Source organism: Anopheles marshallii, chromosome 3 (genome assembly GCF_943734725.1).
Source record: "Anopheles marshallii chromosome 3, idAnoMarsDA_429_01, whole genome shotgun sequence".
NCBI lineage: Eukaryota > Metazoa > Arthropoda > Insecta > Diptera > Culicidae > Anopheles > Anopheles marshallii.
The window spans coordinates 64,454,431-64,469,413 of NC_071327.1; the positions used below are offsets into that span (position 1 = coordinate 64,454,431).

At 46.9% G+C, this 14,983-nt stretch overlaps 1 protein-coding gene across 1 annotated transcript in view; it reads left to right on the top strand.

Annotated features, from left to right (window-relative positions):
* The window catches only part of LOC128716411 (high affinity cAMP-specific and IBMX-insensitive 3',5'-cyclic phosphodiesterase 8), an 86,414-nt gene that overhangs the window by 69,333 nt on the left and 2,098 nt on the right, over positions 1-14,983 (top strand). The window contains exons 5-13 of the mRNA XM_053811331.1: positions 3,845-3,933; positions 10,016-10,072; positions 10,195-10,394; positions 10,616-10,675; positions 11,384-11,441; positions 12,183-12,281; positions 13,963-14,073; positions 14,171-14,340; positions 14,541-14,940. Coding sequence (XP_053667306.1) covers positions 3,845-3,933; positions 10,016-10,072; positions 10,195-10,394; positions 10,616-10,675; positions 11,384-11,441; positions 12,183-12,281; positions 13,963-14,073; positions 14,171-14,340; positions 14,541-14,940 — 1,244 coding nt within the window. The remainder of the gene's footprint in view (positions 1-3,844; positions 3,934-10,015; positions 10,073-10,194; positions 10,395-10,615; positions 10,676-11,383; positions 11,442-12,182; positions 12,282-13,962; positions 14,074-14,170; positions 14,341-14,540; positions 14,941-14,983) is intronic.

Below are 14,983 nucleotides of genomic sequence, written 5' to 3' on the forward strand. Positions count from 1 at the left end.
GTCTCCAAACCCTTCTCTATTGCAACCGGACGTACACAGTTTAAGCACAGTTTAAGCTCAAAGCAAATACAACCTCAAACCCATCCCCAGCCAGCCGCAGTGTCGTACGGGAGCGTGCATAAATTCAGTTGCCACATGCAATATCTCTATTACTCAACGGGAAAGTGCTGCCACGAATTCGGCACTACGACCAGACAAATTGCGAATGGTTGTCTGAGGGGTATCTTTCTCCCGAAATTCTCCCGCAGCAACAGTTCATTGCCTTTACCCGAAGGGGGCGGCGGCAGTGCGTACGGACGCTTGCATGTGGCATCTGAAGAATGAAACGCTGTGGCTGGCATAAATCGAGCCTCTTATTGTTGCGATTATGCTCGAAGGCACGCAACATTTCGAACGCTAGGCGGCAACCCTGTCGGGTGCTCATATTCCACCCCTTTGCGCCATCATAATTGCATGCGTACGTGTGAGGTCTTCCCAACCCCCACCCCAAACTGCAAGCATTTCTCTGCGCGACGAAACCCAACAAGGCAAACAATATGTGTGCGTCATCATGCCATCGCGAGAAAGAAAGTGCCCCCACGACACGTCTATGATGAGGAGCTTCCCTATCGTTCCTGTGGATCTTTTGACCTACGAAATCTCACACATTTCGCCGCCACTTGTTGGGCAATGCGCAAACCCGGCAGGTGCAAGCACAGGTGCCAAACAGGTTGAATAAATGCCCCGCAAAGGCATCGAAGTTGCGCCCGCCAGTTTTGGGGCTAAAACAAGACAAACATAAACACATGGTTTGTTCCCGGATGGTTGTTTTTTTTGTTGCTTTTCCTTCAATTTGTTTGCCGCTGTCGTTTCGGAACCGCTCGCTGTGGGAGAAGATGTTCACAAGATTGTCACAAATTTTTACAAAATATGCAAACTTTCTCCGCGTTTGCAGATTTGGCACATTGGTGGCATTTTTTGAAGATTGACCACAGTTTGTGATGTGATTTCTCCTTGCTGGTTGGCACGGGAGTGGTCCAGTTGAAGGATGTACAGTGCGGTCGCATTTTATAGGCGGATTTTAGCATACGTTGATCGGCTAAATTTGCAAATTAATTCTAAAATTATCGATTTCAATTTATCACCACAAATGTGGTATAAATATGCATCGTGTCCTACTTCTGTTGGATGTTTTTAAAGGAATGTATTGTTTCACAATATTACTCATACAAGCGCTTCTCGATGTTCGTACAACGAGCTTTGTTGGGCGTTACTTTATAAGGAAAATCAAACACCACCACGAAGGGGTAAGTAATTCGAAGGCTAAAAGTTTATAATCCCCAAAAGCTTTCATGCAATGTGAGAAATGGAAGAGAACCATTTTGTAGAACCAAGGGATTGACTTCTCAAAGTGCCTCCTTCACACACTGATATTATTATCTTCCATATGGCAATATTATTATCTTCCACCATTTTGTTCGAGATATCTTTGATACTCGAAACAAACGGGACCAACATAACAAAAGCTAATGGAATCTTCAAAATGTCAACGCTCGTACGAAGTGCAGAACAATTGTTAAGCACTGCCAGGATAAGTTTTCATCGTGGAGTTGGCTTCTTCATTGTGCTGAATGTCTGATGAGTAGCAGCAGTATTCTCCGTTTAATCTCCTCAAGATATAAATACTTTTTGAAGATTGCCACACAGTCGATAGAGTTGTAACAGCTCTCTCGTACCATTTTCCACGTACAAATAGCCCACACCGAACATCCATAACATTCCTCATCAATTGTACAGTACGTGCACGAATGTATCACCATCACAGTGTGCCTGGAACAAAAACCCGAACCGTCCGAAGGGATCTGCCCCTTGGACCGCAAACTCTCGAACGGTCCGATTTTCGTCCGCACTCTTGTGATTTATCTTTAACGATAAATGATTGATTTTGGCTCCGCCGGCAAAGCACGTTCCTGCGTGTGTGTGTGTGTGTGTGAGTGCATCGTACGTGCACCGACAAGGACACCACATGCTGGGAAAAAATAATTTACTACCGAGCGAAGGAAAAAAAAATCCGAACCGTACCGAATGTACCGAACCCCACTCCACGCGCCGTTGGCTCAATTAAAGGTTGCAAATTGTGTTTGTGCAGTGTTTGCCATTTTCCAACCTCCTTCCCTCCCGGCTCCCACTACCCGGCAAAAGCAAAAACGCACGGGATGGCCATGTCGATCTGCTGCTGCAAACGGTTGTGGCACTTTTATTTTCATTTCGATTTCGACCCGTGCTTTGAACCGTTCAGGACACTAATGGGGTTTTTCTTTCTCCGCCGTCCACGACCATAACCAGAAGGAAAGTTTCATTACCAGGGTCATCGGCAAATCGCGAGGGAGAGAGAGAGAGAGAGAGAGAGAGAGAGAGAAGTTCATTTTCCGTCCACCGACCGACCGGCAACAAGAAATAATTGCAATTTGGAAATGGCACGCGGTGCTTGATGTGCAGCAAAGGGAGACTAATCTTATAATCAACTATTTAGTTCAAAATTAAGTTATCAACTAAAGTGGTACAAATATATGAAGATGATAGAATAATTAACTTTTAATTATTATTCTTCCAATCCATATCAATAAATATTGGAAAAAACATAAACATGAAACATAAATTATTTGTTTTGACAACTCACGATTGCCGTTGTCCAACTGCTTCCTAAACACCAATCGATCGACTGCCCCTTTTCCAAACGGAACTGGTAAAAATACAGTAGCGAAAACAGCTCCACTCACACGCGCATACACGTTTGCACTCGAAAAACGCACACCCCCGTGATCGATTCTGCATTTCGCGATGATGATGGGTCATTTCCTGCCCCTCGCGATCTTCGGCAAAGTGCTGGCCAAGAGTGTGATTTGATAATCTCTTCCTTTTTCACCATTTCGCCTCATCGATCATCAACCCACTTGCGCCATCTGCCCGTCATCCATCCATCACCATCTCAGCTTCACTCGCATCTGGCCCCAACGCCCCGTCAGCTTCGGTGATTTGAAGCGGTTCTCATCCGGCTCATTAATTGAGCCTATCGAAAGCGAAAGTACGCACTAGCGCCAAAGGGGTGGGGGGGGAAGGGGAGGGAATGATGGGTCGGAGTGGGAAAACTCGACAGTATCAAGCCATCAAAATTAAGCAACGGGAAAAAAGCTCTTTTTTTTTCTCTTCTCTCCGTGTACGTTGTTTTTGGAAGCGATTCGGATGCGCATCGCACACGCAGCAAACGGACCAATTATCGGCGAACCTCTGGTTTTGCTACCATCAGACAAAGCCACAAAGATCTCTGACCGCGGAGATACCCGTTTGCATCACCGGGCGGATGATGGATCCGATCGGATCTCGCGGATCTCTAAGCGGATTGCGTGATGAGATTGCGTGCCCGGGTTGACGGATCGGCCGCTCGGCGCATGAACTTGACGAACTTCATGGCTTTATTTGGTTGCATTACTTCCACTCCCCAAGCGCTGCTGAAAGCAATACAAAATAGAAAGAAAGCAAAAGAGAAGGTAAATAAAACAAAAAAATAGATTCCGCACTTCCGTTATGACATTGGGATGGTTTTGAGCTGGGAATCGACCTCCAGATAGAAACGGCCATGAATCTTTCGCTCATTAGCGCCAACGGTAGGCAAACCTTTTGTCGGTGAGGGAACTGTAGAAATTTATCTCCTCTCGTGTTTTTGTTTTTTTGCCATTTTTTGAATGTTTTTTTTTTCCTTTTCTTTTGCATTTAACAAACTATTTACAGCTAACAATTATTGCTATTTTCTCTCTAATCGTGTACGATTTGTTTTCGTTGTTTCTTTGTCTATTTGTTCCTTTAGGTGGTACCTCCAGCAGCTCGGGACGGTACGGTCATCGGAAGTCGTCGCTGGCATTAACACCGGAGGAGGAACCACTCGACTCGTGCCCGGTAAGTATAGACCAGGATTTTAATCGAAAACAAGCCTAGTAATATGGATATGACCTATCTTCCTACGTGGAATGTACTCACGATGCGATGTTCAGTAATCTTTATGATTCGATTTACGCATGAGAAGCCTCTCATTAGATCGGCACCAACTCGCACCACAATCCCATCATTAGCACATACCAAACAAAACGTCATGGTTTTGTTCGTTCTAAACCATCCTATCGACGTCTCAGCAGGCGATTGTTTACGCTTTGCGTACATTTGTTTTCACATCCCTGTTACGCAAGGTGATTGCAGTGTTCAGTTTTTTTTTCGATAATAATCAAAGCACTCATCGAACATGCGTTGAGAAATTGCTGCTTTCGCTAATGAAGTACTCCAGTGCTAATTTGAACCAACCAACATTGCGAGGCTCGAGCGAGTCCCCTCGGCTATCTGACCTGCGCCACTATAATACATATCTTTAATGAATTGCCCTTGGAGAAAAACTGGGGTTTAATATTACGAACAAACCGAAACGACCATAAATTACTGTCGAGCATATTGCCTTCAACCGTTTCGATTCGATATTGTACTACGAACGATTACTGACATCCTCTGTTTTTTTTTTTCCTCCCGGCGGAAGGTTGTTTTTACTTCTGGAATACCTTCCATATCGACGAAAATCGATACACCTCTCGGCCTAGTCTCCAGTGTGCCTCCGCCCCCGGTACGGTTTGATTAGGGGTAGTAGCTTCTCTTATCGCCTGCGTTATCTGATAACGTGTGTCTACTTCACACGCACGAAGCACGTCCGGCCGTACGCATCCGCAGCCGATGCATATTCTCCGTTTTTAATAAGTGTCAAGTGATCTCATGAACCGATGTTATATGAGTCAGCCCGACGGAACGTTGGACGAAAGACGAGCAGGTTGTGATGGCGTGCGATAAATAAAGCCCCGATGATGTAAACGTGCGCCTTTTCACCCCGTTCCGGTGGCACAGTGTGGTGATGTTTCGTTGGGAATTGTGCTGATACTAAGACCCATCGAGAGATACTTAGATGGACTATTTGCTGCACATGGACTTGTTACTTGCACTCGCGTCATGCAAAGCTTTGGTGTTTCTAAAACGTCATCGATTTTATGACTTTGAGCTACATTCAACAGCCGGTGCTGTTCGACCGTACGCTTCTTAGGCTTCCTGCACTGTGCGCCGTGTGACCATGGACGAATCAGCACGCCCCACGCTTATCTTATCGCTAAAGCAATCGAGGTTCCTTTCGCCCAACAATCGTCTTCTGTTTTGACAATCCAAGCCACCCAACTGTCCCGATAACGGTCAACTATCAAGGCGTTGTCTTCCTCGTCATCTGACGGTGAATGGAGAGCCGTTTCGGGTCTGGTCTGTCGTGAATGACGCGTCCTACAGTCCCGGGTTTTCATGTCTCCCGCCAGAGCCGTCCGAGGAAAGCTCTCCATAGTCTGACGTTTTTGTAGACAAGTCGCTGAAAATTGGCCACCTGATAATGCGCGTTTTACAATCGTACCGTCCTGAAGAGGACCAATTAAAGATGTTGAACAGGCCACGGTATTACCCGCCGGCCACAATCAGTCGTTAAGTGGAGCTGGTTAAGGAAACTGCTCGTGGCAGTGAGAATCCAATGATATCAGGTGTGAATTACAGTTCATCGTGTCGAGCTACAGCTTTGGACGACTCCTCCCAAATTGTCCTTCCGGTGGCTATCAAGTCTTGTGGAATCCTGTGACCCGATGTGCTTGCCGCACCTCACTGACGTCAGTGATGGAAAATGTGTAAAATTCTTCCTGAAACAGTGACACCCGTTTCGAGGCGTACAGTGTAAAACATGCAGTGTGGTGATAGTTTGATATGGGAACGACCCGTTGCCGAGTGTTAACCGAGGACACAATAAACTGTCCGTCATGTCATGCAGGCGTACCCCGCACCAAAAAACCCCACCCACTAGATGGCGCTGGCATTCGATGCAATTTCAACGTCAAGGAGCGTGTAATTTACTATCGTCCTTTTTACTGTGGCAAAAACCGCTTTGCCCTTGGATGCCGGAGGATTTGTCTTGCAAATGCTCATAAATCAATCCACGTTAGTGCTGGCACCACCAACGACCGTTGGCTGCCGGTGGACCGTACATTAGACCGGCGAGGTGTAATTAAATCTATAGCTGTCCAGTTATTTCACCTGCGGATTGTTCGCCGTAATTAAAGAGAGTAAAAACGGGGTGGAAATTTCTATCCCAACCAGCAGAAATACAACGAAATACCTGTTGTTGTACGGTGAAACCAGACGATAAGGAACAGTAATTGGCTAGCACCAGCAGGATCTTTTTATGGCACATTTATCCACTCCGTGTTGCTGCTTTGGTTGGAGCGCAAAACCAGTGCCGGGAATGTGTAAATGAAATTTAAATTAAAAATATTCTTGTACAATGGTTGCCCAGCTCCTGCTCCGGCGAACATCTCCCAAACACCAGTTCGTCGTAGTTTCCGAGCCAATCTTCATCTTTGACCAGTACTGTGGCGTGCATTTATTCAATTAATCTTACTTTTAAATAAAAAAAAAAGCAGCACTCATTTACAACTGAGCCCCTCCCACGGGGAAATGGTTGAAAGTGAAGCAACTGCAGCCGTGCAATTGCAGCGAGCTTTGCATTTCATGATTTGCCGACATTAGGGGCCCACTCGAGCAGAGTCGGCAGAGGGTAGTAATTTCTTCCTTGGTGGTTGTATTAGAGCAGTGCTATAAAAAAGCTTTAATCTCTTCCTGTATTATACACTTTAACCACACAGTGTTATGCTCTTTGCGCGGTTAAAAGACACCCCATTGATGATATTCCTGAGGTTGAGAATTGCAATTGATGGAATAGTTAAAATTAGAGGTTTATTAGAGAAAGATAAGACATTGCCCGTAGTTTAAGCGTAATGCAATTTCTCCCACTCGACAAGTCGTCACATTAAAGCATGAAAACATTCGAGAAACATTGCTCCATTTCTTACAAATAAGATAATGATTATCTTCAAGTGGTTAGGGGCTGAGTTCGCTACTCGTGCGTAAGCTCTCCCCAGCCCGTCCGACACGAGGGCCACCGTTTTTTTTTTCTCCAATATTCCACAGTTGTAACTAATCCGCTACAGGTGGCAGTGTACCACCACCGCTTCCCACATTCGCACGGAGTGGGCTGCATCCATTAGCCTCTGAAGTGGGGTAAGTGGTCGGAAAGCTAAAAATACTCCAACACAAATTGCCGATAGTTGAAACGTTGCGGACATTGTGCATCTCACCAGCGAGCGAAAATCGTCGTACCACACCCGAAAGGTCGTCTTGTTAAACGCTACTTCGCCTTCTTGACGCACCAGCAGGAACAGCACTGCAAAGAGTGCAAATTCGATCCCAATTACAACCACTGATTAGGTGGCAATCCATCAACCGAACATCGTTGGGATTCTGGTGCAAAAAGGGGGGGGGGGGGGGGGAGGGGGGGGGTGTGGCGACTTCATTGTTCCCGAATGAATTTGCATTCTAGCGGTGCGATGATAACGGCAAAGGATGGCGCCCCCGGTGTGTACGCGATGCTAATGAACGCCACTGGACGGGGGGGGGGGGATTCGATGCAGCGATGCCTAATGGAAACCCGGTCCGTACCAACCCGGGGAAAATCTAACAAAACATGCATCCACTTTGCTGTTTGTGCAGGGCCCTACCGACCGTGGAATACTTGCGCCATTGGCCGAAAGATTCGACCGGTGAGATACTGCCGACATAAATCAAAGCGCTCTACCACGGGTGTGGGTGTGTTTGTTGGAGGGAATGCTTCAATTTAGCAAACCGTTTCCCATTGATCGCAACGCAGTGATAACTATGAACAGATACGGGTGTTACGAGGGGAGATTGCAGGGGTTGCTGCTGAAACAAACGATCCAAGTGTGACTATTTGTATGCATTTTTTTCCCTACGATTCTTACGTGACGCTAGTGTGTGTGTGTGGATTTTTACGTGCGACGTCTCAATAGGGGTTTAGTGTGTTGGTTTTACTTAATGATTTCGAATTTCCGCATTCAATTCCAACTACTTTCTAGCGAAAAATAGATCTCAAGTGTTAAGATTGTTAATCGATTTCCGGTCATCCAGCTGCGTGAAAGCTTTCGGCCCGAGTGATATTATTTAAAGGTGGACATTGGACGTAGTAACACGAATTCCTACAAGAACTTTTCGCCCCCCCCAACGTACAATCAATCTACTCGAGTGTGGGCAAACATGGACGTTGCAAAATAATTGGAAATGCTAACAGCGTTTTCCCGTCCCGTTTGAGGCCACCGTACCATTCGACCCGCCAGTGAAGGGTTATGAAAGACGACTACGCAGCCGTCAGCGGATGCTTCAAGATGAAATCCTTTTTTCGCAAGTACCAGAGCAAAAGCATGGAGTCGCTGTACAAGCCGGCGCCGGCCGTGCTCACGGTGAAGCAGCTCGAATCGATGCCCCAAGCCGAACGTACACGGCCAGCTCGACGGTACAGCCTGATCGGGACACCGTCCTCCAACGACCACGGCGACGAGGGCAAAGTGGGGAGAAAACTGTCCTCCGCTGTCGCACAGTACAGCATCATCCCGGAGGAGAAGAAACCCGGCGCCCTAGATGCGGACCTTCCGCTGACGGAACGGGTGGAGAAGCTGGACAATGGAGATTCGCTTATTACCGGTCCGACGCTAACGACGGAGCTTATCAATTCACCTGAGCCCCGGCGGTCGCTTCCGTTGGAGCGCAACCAGTGCGCACCGGCCAGTGGTACGGTAGCTTCCAACCATTCTACCGTCCAATTTACGTCCGTTTCACTTTATTCTACACCGTTTTTTTTTTATTTTCTCTTCCCGTCAACCAAACTCGGTTACACTCACTGTGCCACTGAATACACAATGACGTATTCACGGACTGTGTCACCAGATAACGAAAGTGAACAGAAGGTATACTATAGAACGTACTCGGCCCCCATTTTTCGGCCCAGATCGTACGGGCGCCGGTCGAACGGTTTGAAGGTGTTCCGGTTTCCTGACATTATGGAAGAATCACCATTCCTGGACCCAATGCCAGTAAGTAAGATGCGGTAGAACATTCGCGGGGTCAACTGTAACAACAACAGGAAAAAAAACCTTGACCAAAGCGCACTAATCTTAAGAACAATAGAAATCCATCCCAGTAGTCTGAACCATTGGCCGTATCGATGAAAACCAGCCTGACTTCTGATCTGTCACAGTAGCCTGCCAAAATTTAGACATTGCATTAGACGTCACATCGAGCTGTACGGGTTGGAGCAGTGTGCTTTAAGAATTTAGTGAAGTTTATCTCGTGCGTAGTTACCTCGAACGCTTGAAAATCAATTTTCGTGCTTACCTCACACTGACTCGCAACCTCCGCAACACACCCAACCGGATGGACATTTCAAAGGTTTTAATCCGCCAGTTGAGTGCTCGCGAATGGCGTCGGTTTGCTGCATTTCGAAGTCTGCCGGCCGATTCCATTGACCCGGCGTACCGCCAGCATATACTCGCCAACTACGATGTACACTTTTACGAGTACGGTGAGCTGGAACCGCGAGATCGCTCCCCGCGCGATACGGTACTGTTCTCGGTGGACGAACCGGCACCGGGTCCAAGCCGACAGCGGCGGTCGGAACAGTCCGTTGGGAAGCAGCACCAATTAGCCGCTGTGGTTATCGAGCACGGCGCGATGGAAGGTTGTTTTACTTGTGCCACAATACGGATTAGCGCGCCGTTTTGTTTATTTCACCGGATTTCACAAAAAGCGATTCGCCCTATCCGTTTTGTTTTATCTTCTCTTTTAGAGGTGGAAGATGAAATGCTACCAAGTCTCTCGGAAGAGGAGGTTCAATTTATAGAGGTATATTTTACCCGCCGCAACAATGGGGATGTTGTTATACGGGGGGTTTTATTACCTAGGTCATATCCGTATTACTAGAAGACACCGTTTACTTTGCATCTCAACAAGCGTCTAGAAGATAATTCCGATGAAGCTCTAATTGTACTTCCCTTCTTTGTTACCTCGTTTTCAGAGATTAGTATCGGATCTGAAGTTTCCCAACCTGCTACCACCGAATCCTGTGATTAAGGTAACGCACACCAGTAGTTCTCGGTCGATGGCCAAACCCGTGGACAGCGCACGGTAGCGCCTCCCGATAGCTGCCTCGAAACAATGCGCTTTATTTTCCCGCCCCGGTTGGTCTTTTTCCAGATTTTAATTGCCTTCTGCAAGAATGATCCCGTGTTCGATGCGCTGGTCAATGCCAGCCATCGTCTCAGCCTGGAGCCAACGTTCGTCAAGTCGGCCGAAAGTGCGATGGAAGCGTTCCAAAATCCCAGCTCGGGCGGGCATCACATCATCATCGTGGACGCGCGATACCCGCGCTCGATGGAGGCGGAAGCGCTCGGCAGGTGAGAGCCTAAATGTAGACTATTCGCATTACACCGCCGCTGTACCGCACGGTGTGACGGTGTATGCAGGGGTGTCAAACGCGCTTGTGCATGCATTAGGAAAATGGTAAAATCGATTTACCGTGTGCGAACCATCATGTTGCATTCTGCTAGGGAAAATCTCATCAACTCGGCTATTATTACACCACCGGCTCATAGTTCATTTTCCACATTGTTCACAGGTCAATTCGCAATTCGAAGGGTAGCCAACATACGACAATGGTTGCGGTAGTGAAAAAGAGGTAAGCATTCATCATCATCACGGGTGTGATTTTTCCGTGACGTTGCTAACAGTTACGCCAGCGGCAGATGATGTCCTTCATTGTGCGTGACCATTAGTAAGCTGCAACTAGGATATCTCCATTACACCCGTTACCGACCCAAAGCTGATCCCAAAGCGAACCCACTTGCCAAAATCTCCAACCGGATCGATTCGGAGATTGTGAAAACTGGTGGAAATTACCAACTGTGACACTGTAAATCTTTCCATTGAAAGCACCAGTTTTCGAAAAAATCAGTTATCGCAATTTAAAGCAACATCTATAGGCTCTTGTAGGTGTCACCGGAGCAATTCAAAAGACTTGTTGAACGTGCTGCGAATAACAGGTGCCGATGGGTAATAAATGGATTCGTGACTATGTTCTTGCCGGGTGGATTTTATCCCGAGGTTTCACATTGATTGCCCATCCCACACGGGCACGGTAATGTCCGGTGTTGGATTTTCTCCTTTGCTACTCTTCTTTTCCTCGCTCTCACGGCACATTCACCGGCAAATGGATCCTTCGGGGAGACAATTTCAATCACAGTAAATTGGATCCGCTTATGGGCAGATCAGTTTCGAGTGGCGAAGCAGTGCGGTTGGAAAAAACGGACAATTTGTTAAGCTTGCGTATACACTAATGCTGATTTCTTTTCCTTTATTGTGTCTTTTTTTTTTATTTCGTCGCCAGTGTATTTGAAAAGGATGATACGGCTGTGATTTCTCTGCTGGATGTTGGCTACAACAGGGTAAGTATGCATGCAAAGCTGAAACGCTTTTGAATTTGGGGGTTTTGCTTCATCCAGAGCCATTCGAACAACATGTGGATCACTTGGAAAGGTTTAATAACGAGTGTTACTATGAAACTAATATCAAACTACGAGGACCACTCAACAATAAAGTATCGAAGGGAAAGTTTCCCTGACCATTGCTGTGTGTGATTGACACCGAAGCAATTGACGTCAATCCATTTATCCCACCTTACTCAACCACCTCTAGTTTGATTAGTTTCAATAGATCCTTACGCCAACGCTACCGCACTACCCGCGTTGGTCACACTTTCCTTTATTTGTTTGGAAATTGCTCGCACCACGCTCGGTCTGCTTGTCGCTGGTGGAAAAGAATGTGGCAAATTGACGTGCCTCGATGGAGCGACTCACAATTATCCAATTGACGTTTGACATTCAATTTACCATATCCATCCACGGTGACGTGGGTGCACTGCCACGGGGCGGGCCCACCATTGGCCGACTATCGTCATTAACTTCACTCACCGGTCCCACACGGTGCTTGGCCGATGGTTCTGGATGTCGCGAATGCAGTCTGGGTGCGTGTTGCCTGCTTTTCGGTGCAGCAAATCCTGGCAACATCGCACCGGCTAAAGAGAACACCATCAACCGATGAACCACCATCGATTACTTCAGCTTAATGGTGCCGCTTAATAATGGTGCGCTCTATGTATTTTTTTTTTTGTCCTTTTCCTTTTGCAGTGCATTATCGAGTCTCCACATGTATCGATTTGTTCGTCGGAGCTGCGGCAAATCCAGCACTCGCTCGTCCGACCGCAGAATGTGATATCGACTCAACAGGTAGGTTTTAATCCCATGCTTCAGCTTTATACCGTCCCGTTGCCCTGTATTCCCTCCTCCGGTGGGTCAATTTTGCTTTCTGGCAATGTCATCGTGCCATCATCATCGTTACCGTTCAACCACAACGAGGCCAGACACTGTCCAACGTCCGAAGCATGGTGGTTTATCGTTGTTTATGTGCCACTCATATCGCTACGATCGTCCTGCCCGGGCAAATGGTTATCGTTCGAAATAGTTTTCCTGCACCACGGTCCTTTCAATTTTTCGTACCGGGGACTACGGGGGAAATTTTTAAATTTTGCTATTAGCACGATAGAATTGACCGCTAATGTCGCTGCTTTTACCCTTAATAGTTGTCGGAAAACAATTTTCATAAGCTAATTTAAAATACTCAAAACAAATAGATGATTCTGATGATGGCGATGGGTCGGTAAATAAATTGTTTAAATAAGATGGTATAGGAAAAAAATAGTATATTAGAATCCGTAGCATATTGTATGTAATACCATATGTTGTTGCTGTTAGTTAGTAATATCGACTAGTATTGTGTCCGGTGAATGTCTATTTAGATTTCATCAATCTGAAGCAGAATCACCCAACACTACTATCGACCGTTAACAGATTTTTTAACACCCGCTCACGCGACCTATTTCGATTAATTCGATCTACCGCTGGTATCCGATTTACCAACCGTATTTGCATCAACCTCCATTAACTCAATCAATCGTAGTTTACTATCGCAATCCTTCCTGGCGCTTCCGGCGGTGCAGCTCGGTTTGCCGTACCGTGCGATGCATAGCAATCGTTTTATTAATCTGTTTCGATCCTCATACGCTTGAGAAGCGTTTTGCGGAGAGAATTGCTTCACCGACTGAAAGTCCTGGGAAAATTCCTGAAGCCAGGTACCGGTCCCATACAGTGTTTGCTTCCGTGCACGGTTGAGGACTTCATTGGAGGTGCTTGTTTGTTCCGCACCACCGATCCTACCAAGCCCAGGGGTCAAAATGGGCAGTTAGACGAGAGCAAGATTTATGGTCGCCCGACGTCATGTTGTCTGTCACTTTGTGTCGGCAGCGTACTGGGCCGGTACGACACACATACGCGCCGTTACCATTTTCCCAACCGTTGGGGTGCCTATATCTGTGATTTATCGAGTGCCGGCAGGTGAATAAATTGAATCATGTCATCAGCCGCATGGCTTTAAATGAATAGTTTATGCGCTGTTCGAACGGCAGAATTGGAAAAGGGTTGAAGCGCCCGTTGTGGAGGAGGAGATGTTGATTCCAACGGGCTCTTATATTGGACATTAAGCGTATGTACACACGAATGCACACAGCGGAAAGCGCTTGAGAGGTGCATAAATGTAATTCAATTTATAGAAAATATAATTAACTCACTCACTGCTGAATGGGTCCAGACGATACTGATGCAACACAACGTTAAACCGGCCTTTAAATATTTAATGCGATCTGTGCGTTCGGCCATCCGTCTAAGACGCTTCAACAAACACTGTAAATCGTCGCCGTCCTTCAGCAGTGATAAAGTGTCCCTCACTTCCTTAAGCATGGTACACAATTTTATAGCAATTAGTGCAATTCCTCACATATCCAGTTCTCTGACGCTGTCATCGAGCACCACCGAGCGCAACATCTTGATAAATGAAATTATTTGCTTTTCGCAGGCACTATATACGGCGCTTCATCGATCGAGGGAAGCGGTCATCATTACCGACGATACGCTCCGGGCACAGTATGCGAACCGAGCTAGCGAACGTGTGCTGAATATGAAGCTGGTAAGTGGTGGACCCCCTTCAGGCCGGCCCGGTTGGAGTTCTCTCCAAACAACAGTAATCCTTTAACCGTGTCTCTCGTTCGCTATATACCCCGCAGGATGAAATCGTTGGCAGATCTCTGAACGACTTGGTAACGGCCGATATTAGTAATATTTTATCTCATACCAGTAGATATAAGGACTACGACGGTTACCTTACCACGCGGAGAAAGTCCCAAGAATCATCACAAATCCATGTTCGTGCCGTACCTGTCTCGTGCATCGGAAGGTGAGTGTGGTTAGGATAAACAATACGCTTTCAAGATATTAAAGAGGCTTGCTATAAAATAATTTAAACGGCATTTTCTGAGGCAATTTTACGCCTAAAGTTATGCAATTCGAATAACAAACTTGCCTTTTTCAACGCTTATCCAGACTTGTTTGCATTTAATTCATTATTCTATTTTCTTATGATTTAATTTCATCCAGGAATCCCACACACTTAGTTTTAATCCTAGAATCATCATCCAGCGCACTCGTGTCATCGAACGCGATCGGTGAGGCACTGCAAACGTTACCGCAGGGTAAGGAGGTACCGCGCGGTTCGCTGCACTCGATTCGACGGGGCAGCTTCGACGTGCGGTCAATCGCGTCGGATGGGCTGCGGCGGACCAGCCTGGCGAAGCTGTCCTCGCTGCCGCTCGAGGCACCGATCACCAAAGTACTGAGCCTGCTGGCACAGGTTCAGGAAAACTGCTCGCTCGAAGAAGCCAAGCTGCTGGACCGGGTGATGGAGTTCCTCAAGCGGGAAGGACTGTACAGTCCGCAGATGAAGGAAATCCGTACCGAGGACCCGGTGGCCACCGATCTGATAGGGGCCCTGCTCACGGTAAGTGGCGCGCAGGGAGGGAAACCGGCAACCGGTTGTCTAA